A 22,793-nucleotide genomic window follows, 5' to 3' on the forward strand; every position below is an offset into this window, starting at 1 on the left:
GACATATGGAGTTCGCAGCAAGATAGCTATCAGTCTATAATAATACTACAACAACCTTCCAGAATAAGATACTTCTCCAACTTGACATTTTTTTTTAAATTTTTTTTTCAACGTTTATTTATTTTTGGGACAGAGAGAGACAGAGCATGAACGGGGGAGGGGCAGAGAGAGAGGGAGACACAGAATCGGAAACAAGCTCCAGGCTCTGAGCCATCAGACCAGAGCCCGACACGGGGCTCGAACTCACGGACCACGAGATCGTGACCTGGCTGAAGTCGGACGCTTAACCGACTGCGCCACCCAGGCGCCTCCAACTTGACATTTTAATCCGGTTTTAAAAAGTATACCCTTTGCGTTTAAAGAATGCGTGCACTTGTCGTGGCTCAAAGGTGTATCCATACATAGTGATTCAGAATGAAATTTCCTTCTACAGGTTTGAATTTGTCTGCCCTAAGGCATCAACAAGATTAATAATGTAGTTTCTCAAAGTCATTATATAGTTAAGGAATACATTTCCTCAGTTTTAATTCCAAGCGATATGCTGTTACTAAACCAAAACTTACAGGGAGGACACAAAATTAAATTTTATTTTTATTATTTTACCAAGTGGTGTTTCAACAGCCCCATTCCTAGAAAAGTTAAAATTTTTTTAATGTTTGTTTATTTTTGAGAGGGAGAAGACAAAGTGCAAGTTGAGGAGGGGCAGAGAGAAGGGGAGACACAGAATCCAAAGCAGGCTCCAGGCTCTGAGCCGTCAGCACAGAGCCCGGCATGGGGCTCAAACTCATGCTGTGAGATCATGACCCGAGCCAAAGTCAGACACTTAACCAACTGAGCCACCCAGGTGCCCCATAGAAAAATTAGAAAAAATTTCTTTCTCTAAATGCCAAAATCGCTTGGATGTATAAGTCAGCCTCAGTTTCAGAACCATTCCTAATTTTGTACAAACAATCTCATTTGGCATGTGCACAAACTATGGGGATTTAATCTGGTAAGAATCTTAGATACTGAACCTGAAAATGGGGAGGAGGCAGTTCCAAGGGGTAACCAACCACCAGGGTAGTCGCACACATTTAATGACACCTCTTCTCCCTGTATATGCCTGGCCTGTTAGGGTCACTCATCGTACAGCGGCCAGCAATAATAAATTACTGAGCCTGGCTTGCCGGAGAAGATTTGTGGTAGCAAGAAGGAATAGTTTATAGGCAAAGAAAAAGATCTGAGGCCAGAGGGATACGGTGAGTGTCCTCCTACTGTGGAGGTCCTGACGTTGGGCCAGTCACGTAAGACTAGCACCGACCTTCAGCCTACAGATGAAAAAAACAACAGGAATCCCCAGATCGTCCTCTAAATCACATCTTCCCTGTACATCTTGAGATCGTGGTGGCAGAAAGACAGCTAAGAAATCAGCTCAGCAAGGTTTCAAATGAGCATCCGGGTTTTTGTTTTAAACATCAGTGGTGGAGTATGACCAAGGAAAGAGAAAACTATGGAAACTTCAGAGGCAATGTAGAGGGCAAGGACAAATCTGTCAAGACCTTGTCCTTCTGGGGACAAACGCGTTTTCAGGTCCCTGGGATGGGGGATAGATCCACAGATAACTGAATGATGAAAGGCCATTTACTCCGTTGAAAACATACTCTGTTAAGTCAGGCTGAAATGCCACGTGTACACGTTTTCTTTATGTAACTTGACTTTGCCCGTGAGTCAGATAGCAGATCCGAACCCAGCATGAAACTATGCAAAGCGTTCCACACGGGATGCAAATGTCAAACATAGCAGAGGTAAGACTTCAGAAAACGTTGTGTGGGTGTGTTTTCACTTGGAAGGACAAATAGACAAACTGGACTCTCTCTCTCTCTCTTTTCCCTGCAGATGGGTAAAATTTATGAAATGCGGATGATGATGGATTTTAATGGCAACAATCGAGGGTATGCATTTGTAACTTTCTCAAATAGACAAGAAGCCAAGGACGCCATCAAACAACTTAACAATTACGAAATTAGGTAAGACCCGCCTCTCCTGATGGAAAATGAAGCAGACAACGGATCTGCATAAATATGTGCTGGGCGCTGTTCAACACATTGGAAATATCAGGATACCTTTCCCTGTAAGCAAATGGATACAGATTGTTTAAGAGTAGGACAGTCATAAGTGGACTCGAAGAAAGCAAACGCAACAAACAAAAAGCAGAACCAGACCTACAAATACAGAGAGCAAAGTGATGGTTGCCGGGGTTGGGGGAGCTGAACAAAATGGGTGAGAGGCGGGGGGAGACACAGGCTTCCAGTCACGGAGTGAATAAGTCACAGGGATGAAGGTCACAGCATAGGGTACGATGGTACTGTAACGGCGTCTTACGGTGACAGACGGTAGCTATGCTTGTGGTGAGCACGGCACTCTGGGCTTTCATAGCACTTGAATGCCATGTCACATTGTGTGTCAACTACACTCGAAAGATAAATTAAGAGTGAAAAAATAAAACCACCTGCGAGGAAATGGCTACTCTAACTTGGTGTCCTTAAGAACCTGCCCTCCGGGATAAGTAAAACTGTACACGCAACTTGAATGGAGTCAGCTGTCACAGCCAGACCTGGAGGAAGACGATTCCAGAGAATAAGAACACCAAGGGCAACGTTTCCCAAGCGGGAACAAGCTCAGTGTGTTAGAGAACAGTACCGAGGAGGTGGAAACAGACGGGAGAGTTGAAGCTGATGCAGTTGGAAAGCCTTATACACCGCGATTCAAAATTTAGCTTTTATTCTAATAAAAAGGGGAAAACATTTCACTAGGTCCGTGCTTTTTAAACCAGAACTCTGGCTGTTGGGTGAAGTAACAGGGAGGGAAAGATGGAAAGGGGGAAGCTGCAGCGGGAGACTCATTTAGGTCTGGACGACAGATGATGGCAGGTGTACAGGGGCCGGCAGTGCAGGTGCTCAGAGAAGCCAAATCTGGGATGCCTTCTGGAGGTTGCACAGACAAGACGGGCTCCATATTGGATTGAGAGGGCAAGCGATGTTCGAATTCAGGGAAGAAAGCTAGGATGTGGGTCCCAGTATCTGTGGATGAGATAGAGTCACTGAGATGGGAAAGAATGAGAGAATAGCCTGCTGGACACATGAAGAGCTGAGTTGGGGCGGATTTACCTTCGAGATTCACGCAAGACGTCTTGGGGGAGCAGTTGAAGAGGTGATCATCTGCATGATACCAGAGTCAGGACAGAGGTCACAGAGCCAGCCAAACATAGGTGATATTGCAAATCATGGGACCAGTGGAAGGTTCCAGGGCACAATTGGCCCTGTGCAATCAATAATTGGCTTTTATCGGCTGGAAATATGACTAGCATCACGAAACAGAGTTCTAACACCTTCACATAGAGAGGGAACTGTCCTGAATCCTCTCATAAAGGAAGTCCTGGGCCACCTGGAAGAAAGATTAGTGGAACCATTGAAAAGTAATAGCTTTGGGGTCAGACAGGCTTCGCCTGAGTGCCGGCAAGTGACATAACCTCTCCGAGCCTCAATGTCCTCCTGCCTAAAGTGGTGATATGAGTCCTCATTTCACAGGTGTTATTGTGGGGATGCTCTAAAGATTTTTCAATGTTTACCCCAGTAATAGGTCAATAAATGACAGAACTCTTACATATTAGCACATTCATCAATTCCAAGATGCAGTTTTCATTGATTTCCTCTCTGCCTCTGAAAATTATTGTCATCCTAGACGTGAATAGAGAGTAGATTTCCTACAATTATCTTTTCCCTCACTTCCTTCCTCTACGCCCCAAATAAGTCACGTATTATCCTCATAATTCTGTAAAATCAATTACCGGGTCATTTTTCTTAAAACTCTCCAGCCGCCGAGAGATTGACTGGATTGGCAACTGTAACAGCCCAGCCACCCCATCCCAAGGTCAGAGCCTGGAACCCGAGTTTGGAGGAAGGTATCCAGGAAGTTCCGCACATGCCTCCACGGATCCCAAAGAGTTCTGTCTGGAATGTGGAGGGTTGTCTGGCATGGGAACCAGGCGATCAGAGCACAGGTGCCTTCGGAGAAATCCTGGAACCTCGTGCAGCAAGTTTTACCATCAGCACATAATTACTCACGTGTTCTCGGCATCTGTCGAGGAAAATAATGCACCCCTGAACTGTTTTGGACAGGGCCACAGCAAGCTCTATTTTAATGTAACTTTTTTAAATATTCCAGCCACAGGGATCGGGGATCGGAAGAGTCCCCACTCCTTGGTCTTTCATGGAGCCTAGACATCTTAAGAGCAAGAGTTACCCCCAAAATAGCTTTGAAGTTGAGGCGGATGTCGACTCAGCTACATAGGGAATCAGCACGGGTCTCAACACGTTGTTACACCCTGGGGCCTGTCCGTGCTTTGGGAAGAGAGAGAGGCTATGAATAATGAACACAATCGATCCATTACAGTCCCTGACCCATAACAGAATTCTCTGTGACTTTCAGGGTCTTCAACTATAAAAGAGATAAGATGATACTTACCCCGTGGGGGCATCGTGAAACATAAATAGACCATGCAGCGAAGCTCAGTGCCTGGCACAGATCACATGCTCTATGAGTGTTTGCTGATGATTACAGCAGACAGGAGGAGGAGGGAGAGGAGAGGGAGGAGGGGGAGGAGGAGGGGGAGGAGGACGAGGAATATTGTAAAGCATCGGGAAAGAGAAAGCTGGTGAAAGTCAAAGTTCAGGTTGGATGCCAGAAGCAAGGGGAAGGCACAGAGGTACTTTAAAAATCACAGTGTGGGATAAATAGAATATGAAGCCGAAGAATAGATACCCTAGAGCCGTCCTCACCTGCTCCCGCTCTGCCTTGGATCAGTCCTGCCAGAGACAGAACCTTTCTCGCAGAGAAGGATAAACTTCAACTGGCTCTTAGCCACCCTTTCTCAGGGGATCGATAAGGTTCTTTATGCGGAAAAGACCCACAATTGTCGTCTCATCCTCCTCCTCAGCAAATATTCACGGAGATTTGTCTCATGCCTGGCTTCTAGAGACATGAAAGCCGTGCCCTCAGCTTGTGAGAGGTGGCTTTTCATCTCCAAGCAGCGCTGGGAAAGTGCAGGACAAACCACACAGATTTAAAACTAGGACACGGAGGCTCCAGGCTCCACCTGCTGGCCACTGACACCTGACTGGCCCTCCCTCAAAAAGAAGAGACTTTCTAAAGAAATAGTATCTTGGAATAGAGGGGGGTTGAAGGTAAGCAAGCAAAACAAAAACAAAAATCCCGAAGATTGCTTTATCCACCCTTCCCTCCCCCCGCCCCGGGAAAAACCACATTCCTGGGGCAATGTCCACCAGACTGTAATGGACCTGTCACACCTCTGATACTGGGTCCCCAGCTCTTCAGCAAAGCATGGAGGACAGCGGGGCAGGGCCCCTGTCCTGGTGACAGCACCTGCACAGGACTCGACACCACCAGCTCCCAGAAAGCAGAGCAACCCCCCGCTCACCCAGCTGAGCGCCTCTGCTCATGACGCACAAGTCATTTCTGTTAAAGGAACTTTACCCATTTTTAATAACTTCCTGTTATTAGAAAAGTCACACAGCCTGATATACAACAAATAGCAAAAGCCAAAAAAAAAAAAAAAACATTAACGTGCAAACCATTCCTCCGTAACCCCGTTGTCCCGAGGTAATCACTATGTTGGCTTTTTATTGCCTTCCTAGGTTTTCAGCACTGTGTCCATCAAAATGGTCTCCTCATATATGTATTTTGCCATCTATTTTGAAGCCAGCAGCATATTGTGAGCCGTTTTTTTAACCAATAAATACCCTTCTACATTACTACCCATAATGACTTTCGAGCATTCTACGGTATAAATGCCCGTCTCTTGTTCACCAATGATTCTCAGCCAGGAGCAGTAGCATTCACCCAAAGGGACATTTAGAAAGATGAAGAGGCATTTTTAGATGGCCTAACGGTGGCCATTAGGATTTAGTGAGGAAGAACCCAGGGTGACAAGCCTGTTATGGTGCACAAGGAAGAAACATCCAATCTCAGAGTCGATATCATCTCAGCCAAGATGCCTTACACCGGTCCTGGATGCTGGGATATTTTGATTATTTCCAATCTGGGGACTATTTTTTTTTCAATATATGAAATTTATTGTCAAATTGGTTTCCATACAACACCCAGTGCTCATCCCAAAAGGTGCCCTCCTCAATACCCATCACCCACCCTCCCCTCCCTCCCACCCCCCATCAACCCTCAGTCTGGGGACTATTTTAAGTAATAGCAGTGAATATCCTTACACAACAATGTTGGTGTTCAACTCTTCCCTAAAGACACTCCCAGAAGGGGCACTATGTGCCCCCAAATCATATACAAAAGATTTCTGACACATTTCCCCAACTGTCCCCCCAGAAAAGCTTAATCTGCACTCTGCTGGTGGAGATGAACATTAACTTGCTAATCAGCAACACCATAGAGAAGAAACAGGAACTGAACAGAGAGTCCGGAGGCCAATTTCCTCCCTTAAGATCTCTACCATCTGAAGCAAGCCACTTAATCTCTCGAAGCCTCAAGTTTTTCATCTGGAAAATGGAAACAGCACCTGTTCTGCCCATATCACAGGTTTAGCGTAGGCCAAGTAAGATGCTATGTGAAAATTTCTAAGGCGTGTCAGAATAGCTTCCCTGTTGGGCTGGCGAGGACAGGGAGCAGCCAGGTTTGCAAGTTCATGACTGTCCCCACCCAGGCAGGCAGTGTGAGCAACGTGGGCCAAGGTGCAGCAGCCCCAGTATCGGGAATTATCCTGGGTGGTGAGAAAACACTATGAAGACCAAACATGTCACATCTGCAGGACTTATCAGGTCCATGCTCACATGTCTTCAACTTCTTTTTTTTTTTTTTTTGAAAAAATTTTAATGATTATTTATTTTTTTGAGAGAGGGAGAAAGAGAGCGAGCACAAATGGGGGAGGGGCAGAGAGAGAGGGAGACACAGAATCAGAAGCAGGCTCCAGGCCCCGAGCCGTTAGCACAGAGCCCGACGCGGGGCTCCAACTCACAGACCAGGAGATCATGACCTGAGCCGAAGTTGGACGCTCAACTGACTAAGCCACCCAGGCACCCCAAGGTGGACTTAGCTTTTAAAGAGCTATTTATATTTAAAAAAATTTTTTTAACATTTATTTATTTTTGAGAGACAGAGCATGAGCAGGAGAAGGGCAGAGAGAGAGAGAGAGAATGGGAGACACAGAATCCAAAACAGGCTCCAGGCTCTGAGCTGTCAGCACAGAGCCCAACATGGGGCTTAAACCCACAAATGGTGAGATCATGACCTGAGCCAAAGTCGGATGCTTAACCGACTGAGCCACCCAGGGGCCCCTCGTGTCTTCAACTTCTTAAACCTCAATCACACAGGATTCTTGCCAAGCAGAATGCCATTCATTCATTCGTTCATTCATTATTTTTGCAGAAACGGGCGTCTCTTAGGGGTGTGCGCCAGTGTGGACAACTGCCGGTTGTTTGTCGGGGGGATCCCCAAGACCAAAAAGCGAGAGGAGATCTTAGCGGAGATGAAAAAGGTCACCGAGGGAGTCGTCGACGTCATTGTCTACCCGAGCGCCGCAGATAAATCCAGAAACCGGGGCTTTGCCTTCGTGGAGTACGAGAGTCATCGGACAGCTGCCATGGCCCGAAGGAAGCTGCTGCCAGGTTGGCATCCCCTCCCCAAAGAGAAGGTTCCTCTGCTCTGCCTCAGGCTGCTGTGTGCCCTGCAGAGGAGGTATCTGCTGGGTGTGGTTGGCTTGCTCTGGAGCTTTGCTTCTGCGCTATCCTAACTCCCTTCCCCTTCTTATCTATGTTACCGTAGACTAAGCTCCCTGAAGTTTTCACAGAATGGGTTCTGGAAAACATGCCCTTAGTCTAATGCACTTGCCCTGGGTACTTCCAGAGCTAGGAGCTGCAGCAGCCCTGTAACAAGGTGTTAAAGTGAGGAATCTTCTCAAAAGTGAATATATACGTTATTTTTCTATACAGATGCTGTTGTCAGGCTTACTAGAAATGGAAGAGGTTGTCCATTACAATGTAGAATAAGCCTGCAAGCGACACATTAGCCTGATGGCAATTAAGTGACATGAACTCATACCGTGACTCCTCAGTGTCTAATGTGGGGCTGGGGGGCGGGGTAGAAATAACAGCCCTCCACAGAAAGGTACCTAGTAGGTGCTACAACCACAGGGTGGGTCCTGTTTGGGCAACAGCCACCAATTCCAGAGATTTAAAGACTCCAACAAGGCCTTCCCTCAGTCAGATCAGCTTAGGGTAAATTGTTGAAAGTCCTCTGCTCATTCTAAAATAGTCACCAAAATTTACACAAAGTAAGGTATTAAGAGGCATCGATACTAAAATGAGAGGATTTCAAGAATGCCAGAGTGGACACATTGGAGTCAACTCTTCTCTTGAACACCATGGAAAAGCCATGAGAATTAAAGACAAGACAACCACCACCTAGATTTACATTGTCCACATACACATCCTCACAAAAAAGCCATAATGAAGTCACAGGGACGGAAGGTACAGAGTCGGAATGTAGTCAATGGTACTGTAACGACGTTGTAGTCAATGGTATTATATGGGGCCGTGATAGCGACACTTGTGGTGAGCGCAACATCAACACGTAGAGTTGTCCAGTCACTATGCCTTGCCCCTGGCACTAGGGTAACATGGGTATCAACTATACTTCAGAACATAAACAAGTGTTAACTCAATGAGAGCATTCACCCTCTAAAGTTTGCAAAATTGGAAGATGGCTTCTGATCTTGGGGAAGACTTTTTATCCATATTTTCATGGAGGCAGCTTATAAGAGAAAAGATAGGAAACAGCCCCCAAATTTGCTGAGTCCTTTAGAGAGATGGGCATTTTTAATGTCGATGCTTCCTTTCACTACTCCGTCACCACCCGATGGTCAGACCTGTGCCGCCCAGGCACAGAGAATCGCGGGCCCTCCTCATGAGGCACCCTTAGCCTTTTGGTGACCTGAACTTCATCTCTGGTGTCTTCTTCAACTCTTCTCTGTTCAACAGTTCTGCCACGAAAAAGTTCCTTGTATCCATACTGACCTCAGACTACCCGTAGAGTCTCAAAACATTTATTCCCAAACATAGACTGTTTTCAAACACTCGAGATTATTCTTCCCACTCTGTTCTTCTGGACGTACCCCACCATCTGCCTACTCCATTCTGAACATTACCCTCAGGTCACTGTTTCCAAATATCAGGTCATCTTTTCTACAATTCTTGCCAATAGTAGGAATTTGATCTCTATGTGTGGAGAGACTGAATGGTGCCACTCTGTCCCAAGGGGGTTGGGGAGCACAGCAGTGAAAGACGGTCCAAAATGGGAGAAAGATAGTTTTCAGGAGCCAGTGTTCCTAAAGAACTAGAATATCCCCTCAACTTCCCGTCTTCAAAGAAAAGAGCATATCGACCCATGAAAGTGCTTCTCTCTACCTGCGCAGTCTACTGCCCCTTTGGACACTCTACCTATTACCTCACCATACAGTCAACAACAGAGGATTTCGGTCACTGACCATCCTCTGGAGGGCCTAGTCTGAAAGAAGGAGATCTTTACTAAACGTGATAAGCAAGGACCACAAGAAGCTTTTCCTTCTTCGTTGATTCAGACTTAGAGACAGAAAATTGCTGTCGAACACGATGTATTGCCTCCCAGCCACCTACCTTCCCAGGTGACAGCAGCAGCCCTCTCTGGACATTGCAAGTTTGCGGAGGCGTGTGTCAAACAAAGTCATTGCATCCGACTGAGAGGCCAGCAGAACATTCAAAGGATACTCTGAGGAAAGCCCTAGCGTCAGCCTGCACGGGGACCACCTGGAGGGTTTGTCAAAGTGCAGCTAACCAGGCCCCGCCTCCAGGGTTCCGGAGTCAGAAGGTCAGGTATGGCGTCTGCCAATTTGCCTTCGTAACAAGTTCCCAAGATGCTATGCTTCTGAGACCATGAGTCTGAGAACCCGCAGTCTAAGTCAATGACTGTCCCTCATGGGCCGCAGATCTGAATAACCTGAGGACGCTTTTAAACAGTACCAGCAACCAAATCAATCTCTCCTCAGCTGAATCTGTTTCTCTGGGGCACTGGTGTTTTCAGTTTTCCAGATGATCTTGTAGTGGAGCTAGTTTTGCGATCCAGTGCTAAATCCTCCAACTAAGGGTTCTGGCCATCACCTGCATGGGAAGTCAACAAGTACACGTGGAAACCACTCAGCATGGGAGCATTTACTAAGACTCTACAATGTGCTTTGCTCTCTTCTGAAGGAAATTCTTAAAAAAAAAAAATCAAACCTAACTATTTCACTCAAAGAGTGCACACTCTGAGGAAACTAGACACACAAGAAAAGAGACCAAACAAAAAAGTCCCTTATGTGTATCATCTTTTATTTTCACAACAGCACTGGGTAGTGACTTTGATTATCCCAATTTTATAAATGAAGAGATTGATGGTTAGGAAGGTGGTGTCCTAGCCAGGCTGGCGATCTGATGTTTGAACTTGTCTGGCTTCGGAGGCCATGTTTCCAAATCCCTCTGCAACACTGACTTTCAGGGGGATGTTGGAGATCACTGCTTACCGTACCTCCTCTCATTTCTGTCCACTTCAGCCTTTTGCAGGTTTTCGGGCCAACTGAAGGCAGACTGTAGTTCCAGGCCAGGAAGGCTAGAGCAGTGTTCTCAACTTGGGCTGAATTAACTGAGGTGATTTTAGGAATCCTGAAACCCGGACCACTCATATCAAATTTGGGAAGGAGAGTCCTGGGGTCAGTGATGAGCTGGTCAATCTTTTTTTTTTTTTTAACTTAGGTTTATTTATTTTGAGAGAAAGGGAAAGAGTGCAAGCAGAGGAGGGGCAGAGAGGGGTGGGGGGAGAGAGAGTCCCAAGCTAATAGCACTAACAGGGTGGAAGCCAATGCAGGGCTTGATCTCACGAATCGTGAAATCATAACCCAAGCTGAAATCAAGAGTCAGATGCTCAACCAACTGAGCCACCCAGGCGCCCCTGAGCTGGTCAATGTTTAACAGGCAACTCCCAGAGAAAATCCAAAGTCCTGCCTTGTAGTATGTGTAGATTCCCATGGTATTAACAGTCCCACTGTGGCTGATTTCAAACTACCAAGATGGCATCCACTGGCTCACACAATTCTGAAAACTTAACAGTCCAGTGTTGCAAGTGGAAAGGAATTGGGTCCAGCTCAACAATGAGTGGGACTCAGGTTGGGTATTTCTCAAAGCCCTTACAGTCTGAGGCCAACGCTGAGAAGCCTTCAGCTACAGAAACCAGGGGGATCTTGGGCTAGGACAGTCAGCAAGGACTATGTAAAGCAAAGAAAGGGAAGGAAAACAAAGCAAAAGGAGTGAAAGGAAAAGGAAGGGGAAGGAATAGAAGGGAGCAGAGGGAAGAAGAGGGAAGAGAGGGATGAAGAAAACTATCCCCTGGGATGCAGGGCAGGTAGCTAGCCACTGGGGTCCCACAAGAACCAGCCCCTCTGGGATTAGCTAACTCATGTAAATGTGTCTCTTTTTTGTTTGGGTTTCAGGGAGTCAGTGCCACAGATGGTTTCACTAACTGCTTTCCAAAGAATAAAAAGATGCCTTTTGATTGAAAATAATTGCCTCCCATGTGGAATAATAATTGAACAACTGAACCCTTCCCAACACTGAGAATTTCTGATTGTGTTCTCTCAAGCTTTTTATTGCTTCCAGGCTGTAGCTTATTCCAAAACAACTAATAAAAAACACACAAGACTTCCAATCAAATTTAGAAGTTGAGTTGACCCCCCCCCATCACTTCAGCTGGGCTCTGCCCTGTGGAGGGGTCCAGGGCTGGGTAACCCCAAAACACAAAGGAGCCATGAAGAGGTGAAGTGGGTCTGGGCAAGTTAGTCATCCCTCTAAAGCTCATTTCCTCTTCTGTAAAATCGAGACAGTCACTCCCCTCCCCCAGAGAGTTACTGTGAGCGGGAACCAAGGTAGCATATGGAAAACACAGTATATAGTGCAAGACACTCAATAAATTGCAACTGTAGAAATACAAAAATATACGTAGTCACGGGGAACAACTACCCCTTTAAAAAGAGTTCGGTTTCTCATCATAGACCCTTCCATTACTCTTTGTCTTCTCGATCGGGATCAAGAATGTTTCTGCCAATTCCCAAGTTGCCCATGTGCAGCCAGAGAACTAGGCATGAACACAGATGATTGGAGCCCTGACCAAGCCTAAGGGACAGAGAACAAACCAGGGTTGCCTGAGCCCTGCTCACTCCTGCCCACACACCACGGGTTTTTAGACTGCTCGGTGGTGGCACCTGGCCACGCAGATTCTAGAAGCAGCAGACATACTCCCTAATGACCTTAATGCTTCATGAAGTCAGACTCTATGTCCAAGCCCTAAATCCATTGTTTCCCTTCTCTTCTTCTGCCATCTCACTTTCAAAGACTTACTTTCCCCGTGAGAGCTGTTCAAAGACCCAAACCTGCCTATCGTGGCCTCATTTCTGCCCCATTTCAAACCACATCCCGGTTCCCTTTGTATGCAATTATTACCGTAAACCATCTGTCACACAGAAGTCCTTTCTAGTCAGCTCTTCCATTTATTTGGAATGTTTCTTGAAATCAGTATCCACCCCTTTTAATATTTGTCTTCATGCTCAGTCAAGACCATAAGCATCCGCTGAAGTTAAAAGGCCATCTCATGAACCGAGATGGCATTGTCCCGGTTTCTATATAACTAATCATACCTGTGATCCTTTTGAACAGGAAGAATTCAGTTATGGGGACATCCTATCGCAGTAGACTGGGCAGAACCAGAAGTAGAAGTTGACGAAGACACAATGTCTTCGGTGAAAATCCTGTATGTGAGAAACCTGATGCTGTCTACTTCTGAAGAGATGATTGAGAAAGAATTCAACAATATTAAACCAGGTGGGAAATACCATACAAGATGACTGTTTTGAAATGTGCTCTGAAAACACTTAGGCTTGAGATGACTTCCCATAACTTTAAACAGGGCAGGCTTCGTGTGGCACTCTCATAACTGCATGAGGACTACAAACACCATATTTCAACCTTGGATCAGAAAATAGGGACATGTGGTCCATAACATCGATCAACATTATAATTTTACAATTATCTGTGTGATGCCTTAATTAACACACATTGCCTTCACTAAACGATAAATTCCAAGAGAGTTTTTTAGCTTCTATGGTCTCCTCAGCCCTTATCTCTGTGCCAGGTCATAGTAGACACTCACTAAATATTGACTGTGTTGATGAATGCATGGCCATAACTCTGAATCTGAGGCAGGGCTTCTCGGCCTCAGTACTCTTGATGGTTTAGGCCATATAATTCTTGGTCATGGGACTCTGTCCTGCACATTATAGGAATTTTAACAGCATCCCACACCTCTATCCACTAGATGCCAGTCGCAAGCTGTAATAATCAAAAATGTCTCCAGACATTTACCCTGGAGGGAAAAATTGCCCCAAGTGGAGGACCACTGGTCTAATGCAACATGATTGTGACTTTAGGTACATAAGGAGGGAGGCAAGAATTAATCCTAGGAGACTCATTTGGGTGAAGAGGAGGAGGAAGGAACTGAACCATGAGATTCAGTCCTTATCACTTTTTTCTCATATGGGAACTATAACAGTGAGACAGTAATACATCTCACCAAACAATGTCCAAATAATCATTTCCCAAAGCCAGCTCTGTGGAACATTAATTCTATGGACTGTTAGCAGATGCTTCTGATAAAAGAGACCCATGGTCAAATAAATTTGTAAACAACAACTTCACCAACATCAGACAGATTTTTTTTTTCATTGTGGGACTTCTCAGAGTCCTTAACCTTCTAATATGCTTTGAAAGTATCCAAAAGAAGAGATATAGGATGCCTCATTTCCCAAATTTTTGGAGTACAGATCTCGTTTTTTTGGCTAATCATCTTGTGGAATTAGCATGTTTGGGGACACGCTCTGGCTAAGTTTATCACTGTGGGAACACCTTTCCATAAATTAAAATGTTTCTGTCTCCAGGTAGTAATTCTCTACTTTGTTGATAAGCATGAGCCATGGTGCCATCATGTTAAGTCAGCTGGAGAACGTTCCCCTCGTGTGTTCCTGTTGCCAACTCTGGGTGCCATGTCAGGTGTAATAGAATAAGCTGATGATTTGTTCTGAAGATAATTAGTAAGGATGCCACTGCTCGCTTTTGAAAGACTCACCAGATTCTTTGTTTGCCAGCCTTTGGGAATTCTGCCAACTTCCTGCCATTCTAGTATAATGGTGTGGCCCCATGCCCCCAGCTGTGAGTCCATTACTAACATAGAGACTGCAAGTGGTTGGCTGCTGACTGCTCACTTATGCTCCAGGCATGGCCACGGGCACTTTCCCAGCACGTGTCATTTATTCAGCACCGTGACTCCAGGATATAGGTTACTCTGTCACTCCCATCGTAAAAATGAGAAAACCAGAACCCAGAGCTGTTAAGTAGCATGCTCAGGGTCATACAACTTGCAAGGGGCAAATCCCAGATTAGAGTCCAGGTCTGGCCAAGACCATGTTCTTCGCAACTCTGTGACCTCCATGCCCCATCCTTACTGCATTCATTCACTCATTCATTCAACTGTCATGACTTCAGTAGCTCCTGTGTGCCAGGCACTGTGGGAGGAGTGAACAGGTGTGAGGTGTGTGTGGGAGGAGTTCAAGATACTCCAGAAGAATAACAGCAATGACAGCCCGCCCTTGTGGCGCAGAGAGACTCGTGTTTAAGAGGAGTAAAGCGTGAGCTGAGGTACGAAAGTTGATGCATTTGTGGGCAGAGGAATGAGATGTGCGTGTGTAGATGCTGCTCCCGCTTTGTGTTGACTTCCGACCTTCTTATTTTTATTCAATACTTTTTTTCCCAATCTTTTCAATAAATTGTATTGAGAGAATGGCACGTCCACATGCAAATAACACAGTTGGACTGGATTGATATGAGGTATAAAGTTAAATCAAAAGGGATCAGAGACTGATCAAAACAAAGCTAGTATTATAAAAACACTAGAGGAACATACAGAACAAAGCTTCATGGACGTTGGATTTGGCAATAAATTCTTGGATGGTATTAAAAGTAGAGGCGACAAAGAAAAATAGATTAAATGAACTATATACAAATTAAAAAGTGCATCAAGGGACACTTTCAACACTGCAAAAGCAACCCACAGAATAAGAGAAGACACCTGCAAACAATATAGCCGGTAAAGGATCGACATCCCAAGTATATCAAGTGCGCCAATAAGTCAACAGCTAAAAATTAAGACAAGTAAAACTTCAACTATATACTTGTCCACAAAACGCTATTGTCCAATTACCACATACACATAGCCCATAAGCCCATTAAAAGATGCTCAACATCCCTCGCTCTGCACCGGGAAAATGTAATCCAAAGCCATTTCCTGCCTCCCAAGATAGCAAGAGTAGCAGTAGTAATCGAACAAGAAGAAGAAGACACAGAAACGTCGGGGAGTTTGTGGGGCAATTAGAACCATGTGCCCTGTAGCTGGAAATACAAAACTGGTGCCGCCTCTGTGGAAAACTACACGCTGGGTACTAACGAACGTACGATTACCAGCAGCGGAACAACACTCAGACCTAAACCGTACGGGAGTGTTGAAACGCGCAACTTGAATGAACCTCGGAGACCTTATCCCAGTGAAACAAGACAGTCAAAAGGACGTACGCCGTCTGATGCCAGTTATATGAGGTACCTAAAGTCGTCACATTCGTAGAGACAGAGTGCAGAATGGTGGTTACCCAGGGACAGGGGACAAAGGATTCAGAAATAATTATTTCATAGACACAGCGTTTCAGTCGGGGTTCATAAGACGGTTCTAGAAATGGACAGTGATGATAGCTGCACATGGTATTTTTTGATCTAATTAAAACACGACCTTTTTTTGTTTGCTTTTTTGTCCTACTAGTTATAATGAAGATAATAAATGCTAGCGCTCTCTCCCTCTCCACCTCTCTCCCTCTGATGGCACAACTCAGGGCTCTATAATGATGTGTGGCGGCTTCTTGGCACTCCCCAAGAGAATACGAATTATACGGGATGGATAACTAGCAGACATCTGCTGTATTAGGAATAAAAAGTCAGAGCTGAACTGGTTTATTTTCCAGTGGAAAGGGTGTGTTTATACTTCTCTCGGAAAATATATGGGGAGAAACAGGAAAATAACGCTTTAAAAATCCTATTTAAAGTTTGGGTCCCTCGGAAAAGCCCGAATATTCCTGGCAAATATTCGACCGTCTTGTTTTAACCCCGATTAGCCTGGAAATATTGTACTGCCACTCAGAGAGATCAATGACAATCAGAACAGGAACTGGGGCTGAAAATGTATGTTCTTCCCCAGCGTAGCCTAAGGGTATGCGCGGAAATTCCAATTATAGTCATTCTACAAAATCTGATTTCTCTAAAACAGTTTAGCGTCAGAATCAGCAGGAGGGGCTTGTGAAAACAGACTGCTGGCCACCTCGCCCCATCCCCGCTCCCCTGCCCCATGGTTTCTGAGTCATGGGTCGGGGGTGGACCTAGGCTGATACTTGCTGGTCAGAAGACCACACTTGGAGAACCACACCCCTCTGATAATCTTCCTTGGGATCCCAGGTGTGTTTCTCTTCAGGTACTTGATGTGCTGCTCTTCAGAGTACTATTTTTCTAATTCCCCATATTAGGACTTCAGAGTCTTTTCACCATTGCTGACGATGACCACGGGCATTTTGTTTTCCTCCACCCTCTGCCAGATGATGATCAATCAGTAAACAAACTCCTCTACACTAAAGAAGGGGCATACGATAATAAGCCAGATGGTCAATACCATTGTAGAGAAAACCAAGCTCACGCGCTCAAATTTGTTTCATGGGGCTACATTTTCATACAGTAACATTTCCAAAATCAGGTGTAGCTGAACAGTATTGCTCAAAAATGCCAGTCTGTTTCCTTGTCTCCGAACAGAATTTGAGAACATTTAGATCCATTGTCATCTGAAATGCCACCTAACTAATATGAAGGACGGAAGTTGGTGTGCGAATTGACTGGTAATATTCATTCGTCCCATGTCTATTTATAGAGCAGCCTCTGTACACGAGGGAGGAAGTAGGACCTAGGTGAAGACAGTACCGAGATGGCCCCAAAGGAGATCTTGTTCTCGGGGGGCTACCAGTCTAGTGGAGCCCAGATGAAGGACAGCACTGGAGAACGCACAGAGCAAAGACTGGACAGACAGAGGTCCTTATCGGCCCACCTTTGACTTCTCAGTCACCAGGACAAGCCATGGGGTTACACCATGAAAATTACCCTCCCCGACCCTGGAGGAAAGAAGACAGTGTGCTGGAAATTCAGGGAATTACGTGTCCCATGCTTCGTGGTCTCAATTGCCTTTATGTACTTTCTCCGCCGAGCCGGACAATTCTGCTCTCTACACCCTTTGCCAGAAGAAGTCAAGGGCTGCATGCAGAGGGAAGAGAGAGGGCCATGATGGTTTTACATCATCCTGACAATACAGCCCTACCATGGTTCCAAAAGAAGATAACATATAGCCGTTGAACCACGTGGCAGAGTAAAACGTCTGTCTTTGTGACCTTGAATCTGATAGGATAGATGACTGAGCTTTGATAGGGAGGCGACAAAAGGAGAACCCTCGTGTCCTCTTCTGGACCCCACTGGGAAAGTGTCCCATCCTATGTGATGTCTGGGAACTTGAGAGGAGAAGAAACCGCATCTCTCAAGACACACCCATTTGAGTGTCACTAAAAGAGGACAGTCGTCACGCTAAACTACTAACAAGTTAATGTCAGAGAAGTTTCCATTTTACCTTCACTCTAGGTGAAACTTCTATTTAAATTTTTTTTAATGTTTATTTATTTTTGAGAGACAGAGTGCAAGTGGGGAAGGGGCAGAGAGAGGGAGACACAGACTCTGAAGCGGGCTCCAGACTCCGAGCTGTCAGCACAGAGCCCGACGCGGGGCTCGAACTCACGAACCGCAAGATCATGGCCTGAGCCGAAGTCACACGCTTAACTGACTGAGCCACCCAGGCGCCCCGAAACTTCTATTTTTAAAACTGAGTAGGCAACAATATTCTCTAACAACATTTTCATAATCAAGGTAAAATATAAAGTTCAACCGTGTTGGTAAAACGTTTCTTCCTTTTTTATTTTCATGTTGCCATTAGCACCTGCAGCAGTCTCTCTACATTAAAATAGGTCAGGTCAATTTGTTATTTTTTTATTACACAAACAATAGAAATAAACATTGCACATGTTTGTAAAATACCAAAGAAGATAAATTAACATGTGAAAGCCCCCTTTATTCTCTGCAAATTTTCTCCCCATTCCTTACATAACCTGTATTAACAGTTTGGTTTCCAGCTCTCTCTCTCTCTCTCTCTCTCTCTCTCTCTCTCTCTCTCTCTGTGTGTGTGTGTATCCATATTTCTCTGTACATATACATGGGTTGGGATTTTGAAAACATAAATGTTACAAAATTATACTTACTATTTTACAAATTTTTGAATTTCACAATAGGTCTTAAATCTTTCCGTGTAAGCATACATAGGTCTATCTTTTCTCTTTAAAGACTCATTTCTTTTTTTTTTTTATTTGTTTGAGAGAGAGGGTTGGGGGAGGGGCAGAGAGAAAGGGAGAGACAGAGAATCCCAAGCAGCCTCCACACCGTCAGCACAGACAGTGGGATGCGGGCTCCATCCTGCAAACTGCGGGATCACGACCTGAGCCGAAACCAAGAGCTGGACGCTTAACCAACTGAGCTGCCCAGGTGCCCCTAAAGACTTATTTCATTTGATATGAATGTACCAGATTTAATCACTCTCAGGAGAATGGACTTTAAGTTGTTTTAGTTTTGCTACCACAACAGTGAGAGCTAATGTCCTCATATATGATCCTTTTGCATATAGGAGTGCTTCTGTAAAAGATGTTCCTCAAGGGAGAATTCTTGGATATCTACATTGTTTCCAACATGTAGATATTATGAACAGCAGGGAAAGAACTATCTTGGTTTTCAAATGTTCTTTCAGAAACTACCTTTTTTTTTAATCAAAAGACTATCAGAGAAGCAGTTAAGAGATCAGAGTTCCAGTTCCTAGCTGTGTGAACCCTTACAAGCTCACCTTCCTTGTTAGAACCTTAGATTCCTAATCTTTAAGTTAAAAATAAATTAAGGTCAAGTGAATTTTTATTTTTTTTTATTTTTTTAAGTTTATTTATTTTGAGAGACAGAGAGCAAGGGGGGAAGGGAAGAGAGAGACAGAGAGAGAGAATCCCAATCAGGCTCAACACTGTCAGCACAAAGCCTGATGCGGGGCTCGAACCCACAAACTGCAAGATCGTGATCTGAGCCAAAACCGAGAGTTGGACACTTAACCGACTGAGCCACCCAGGCATCCAAGGTCAAGTGAATCTCTAAAAGCTTAAAGTAAAGCATTGCTAAAGTCTCTCCTAATTCTAAAGTTGTACTACATAAATCAAAAGAAATAAAATATTTGTCTGGGGGAAAAGCCATAAAATTTTATAAGGTAATCGCCTAAATATATATTTATAGGATGACCAATAGTTCAAAACAATTGAAAAAATATTTTACCAAGTATAAGTTACTATTGTTTACATTATATAGAGACAAAATAAGATAATGCTTCTACTCTTAAAGGTCTTATAATCTAGGAAGTGGAAAACACAAATCTATAATAATATGGAAGAATATAGGTGATATAAAAAAATTACAAACAAAAGCTTCTACTGAATGTGTACAATTGTAAACCTGGACATAGCAAACATTCTCAAGGAGAACTTAACCTAAATAATAAGTCTCAAAAAAAAAATCAAATACTCTTGGAAGCCAAATGCTAAAATGTACCATTCTCGGTGTTGTCTCAAGGTTGCTAATGGGGCTACTTTCTCTCTGTTTACAGGTGCTGTGGAGAGGGTAAAGAAAATCCGCGACTATGCTTTTGTGCATTTCAGCAGTCGAGAGGATGCAGTTGAGGCAATGAAAGCTTTAAATGGAAAGGTAATATAGGACAATGTGCGTGCACACACACACACACACACACACACACAAGTTCCACCCAAGTTTGGCGTGGAAATTTTGTTCAAAAGAACGATCCCACAAGTCTGTGTCACTCAGGCTTTCTCTACCTCTAAGATGAACAGAAGAGTCAGCGACAGAAAACACCCTGGAGATGTGACTCCTGTGTCCAGCCCTGTCTCTAATTTGGGCTGATTTGAACAAGTCACTGCCCCTCAACTTCCTTCCCAAGTGGGGGACTGGAGTATTGGCGTAGGTTATTTCAAGGTGTTTTTCTCAGGTGCAACTTTCTGTCATTACTTTGAGAGATTATCACCTCAGTAGTGCAGTATTTTGGAGGCTGATGACCAGAAAAGATGTCAAGGTCACTGCTGTCAGTCCGCCCTCAGAGTTTTGATCTCCCTACTCTGGAAGGCTTGGGGTCTCTTCACCTGGCCAAGAATAAGGTCCAGGAAAAAGCTAGTTTCTAAGTCCTTTCTCCTGACTTATAAATAGAAGCCAATATAATATTTACTTATCAATGCAAAAAACATTGAAACCCTTTGGGGCACCTGGGTGGCTCAGCCAGTTGAGCATCCGACTTCAGCTCAGGTCATGATCTCACAGTTTGTGAGTTCAAGCCCCACGTCGGGCTCTGTGCTGACAGCTCAGCACCTGGAGCCTGCTTTGGATTCTGTGTCTCCCCTCTCTCTTTCCCTCCCCTGCTCACACTCTCTCTCTCTCTCTCTCAAAAATAAATAACATTTTTAAAATATTTTTAAAAAACACTAAAATGTTTCTATAGACCACTTATCTTGCTAAATAATGTCTGGGATACAAAAAAAACCCAAAGATACTTGTCAGCAAGCTAAAAGTCTACCAGAGGAATAAGTACACACACATCTTTCATAGTTCAGCCAAATAAGTTTCATATATGTATTATATATGTGTATATATATGTATATGTGTATATGTATATGTGTATACATATGTATATGTATATATATGTATACACATGTATGTATACACATGTATGTGTATGTGTATGTATATGTATATGTATATGTATATGTATATGTATATAAGATAAGTACACACACATCTTTCATAGTTCAGCCAAATAAGTTTCATATATATAGCATATATATGTGTATATATGTGTATATATATGTATATGTGTATATATATGTGTGTATATGTATATGTGTATATGTATATGTGTATATATATGTATATGTATATATATGTATACACATATATGTATACACATGTATGTGTATGTATATGTATATGTATATAAGTACACACACATCTTTCATAGTTCAGCCAAATAAGTTTCATATATATATTATATATGTGTGTATATATATGTATATGTGTATATATGTATATGTGTATATGCATATGTATATATGTATATGTGTATATATGTATACACATATATGTATACACATGTATGTGTATGTATATGTATATGTATATGTATATAAGTACACACACATCTTTCATAGTTCAGCCAAATAAGTTTCATATATATATTATATATATGTGTATATATGTGTATATATGCGTATATATATGTATATGTGTATATATATGTGTATATATGTATGTATATATATGTATATATATGCGTGTGTATATATATGTGTATATATGTATATATATGTATACACACACACACACACACATATATATATACACATAAAAAATGGTGAGTATATCCAAAGGAAGGAGGAATGAGCCATTCAGAATCAGAAAATCTTCATGGAGATGAGAAGATGGTAACTATAAGAAGCCATAAAAATTGGGCAGATTTCCCAAATCAAAACACATGGAAATGGAGAGGCGGTTTCCGAGGCACAGAATTTGGAAAGCGCAAGAAGTGACTAAGGAAGGTGAAAGTAGAGCGATTCAGTTAGAACATGATGCACGCAGGGCTGTGTTGCCTGTCGGGCTTTGCACCAGTCAGTCCTCACAGCAGCCAGCTGGCAAAGGGGCTAAGTACAGAAGTGTGAGTGCGGGGAAGGGGAAGCAAAAGAGTGGAGGAGCTGAGGGTCACCGCACCCCTGGGGTCAAGGCGACAAGGGGCGGGAGACATCACAGGAAACCTCAGAGAGAGAGGACTGGACAGAGCAGGTCTCCTTGGGCGAAAGAAGCAGGGGTGTTTGGCCGAAGGACATGGCCAGCAGCTAAGGGAGTACCTCCCAGAGCAGGTTCGTCAGTCACGGGGGGCTGGGCTTAGGGGCCAATCTGGGATCCACAGACATGCTTGAGTCCTGGAGGAGAGAAAGTACTGACTCCAAAATGCAAAAACTGCAAAGCAGAAATTCGTGCGGATTTAAATACACGTCCATGAAGCAAATCACCACCTCATCTTTATTGACGATCACATTTAGTGCCATAAAGCTGTTATTACTCTGAAAAAAATTCATAGGTCAGTTTCCCCATTTGAGAACATTCCTGAGGATACATGATGAATGCTGAGAAGAGACGGTCATAAATTAAGCGCTAATAATTACATTGAAATAATTACGATGGAAAAATGCTCAAATTGTTCCCAAATTTTACAGCTAGATAAGCTAGGTATATTTTTTAAAGATGTTATGTCTTGGGGCATCTGGGTGGCTCAATCAGTTGAGCATCCAACTCTTGATTTCAGCTCAGGTCATGATCCCGGGGTCATGGGATCAA

At 43.9% G+C, this 22,793-nt stretch overlaps 1 protein-coding gene across 3 annotated transcripts in view; it reads left to right on the top strand.

Moving 5' to 3' along the window:
* Positions 1–22,793, top strand: part of A1CF (APOBEC1 complementation factor) — a 77,150-nt gene that overhangs the window by 41,958 nt on the left and 12,399 nt on the right. For all 3 annotated transcript variants that reach the window (XM_019814212.3, XM_006937714.3, XM_045039859.1), the window contains exons 4-7: positions 1,876–2,006; positions 7,447–7,685; positions 12,795–12,959; positions 20,005–20,102. In XM_019814212.3, the coding sequence (XP_019669771.2) occupies positions 1,876–2,006; positions 7,447–7,685; positions 12,795–12,959; positions 20,005–20,102 (633 nt within the window). The remainder of the gene's footprint in view (positions 1–1,875; positions 2,007–7,446; positions 7,686–12,794; positions 12,960–20,004; positions 20,103–22,793) is intronic.

This window comes from Felis catus, chromosome D2 (assembly GCF_018350175.1).
Source record: "Felis catus isolate Fca126 chromosome D2, F.catus_Fca126_mat1.0, whole genome shotgun sequence".
NCBI lineage: Eukaryota > Metazoa > Chordata > Mammalia > Carnivora > Felidae > Felis > Felis catus.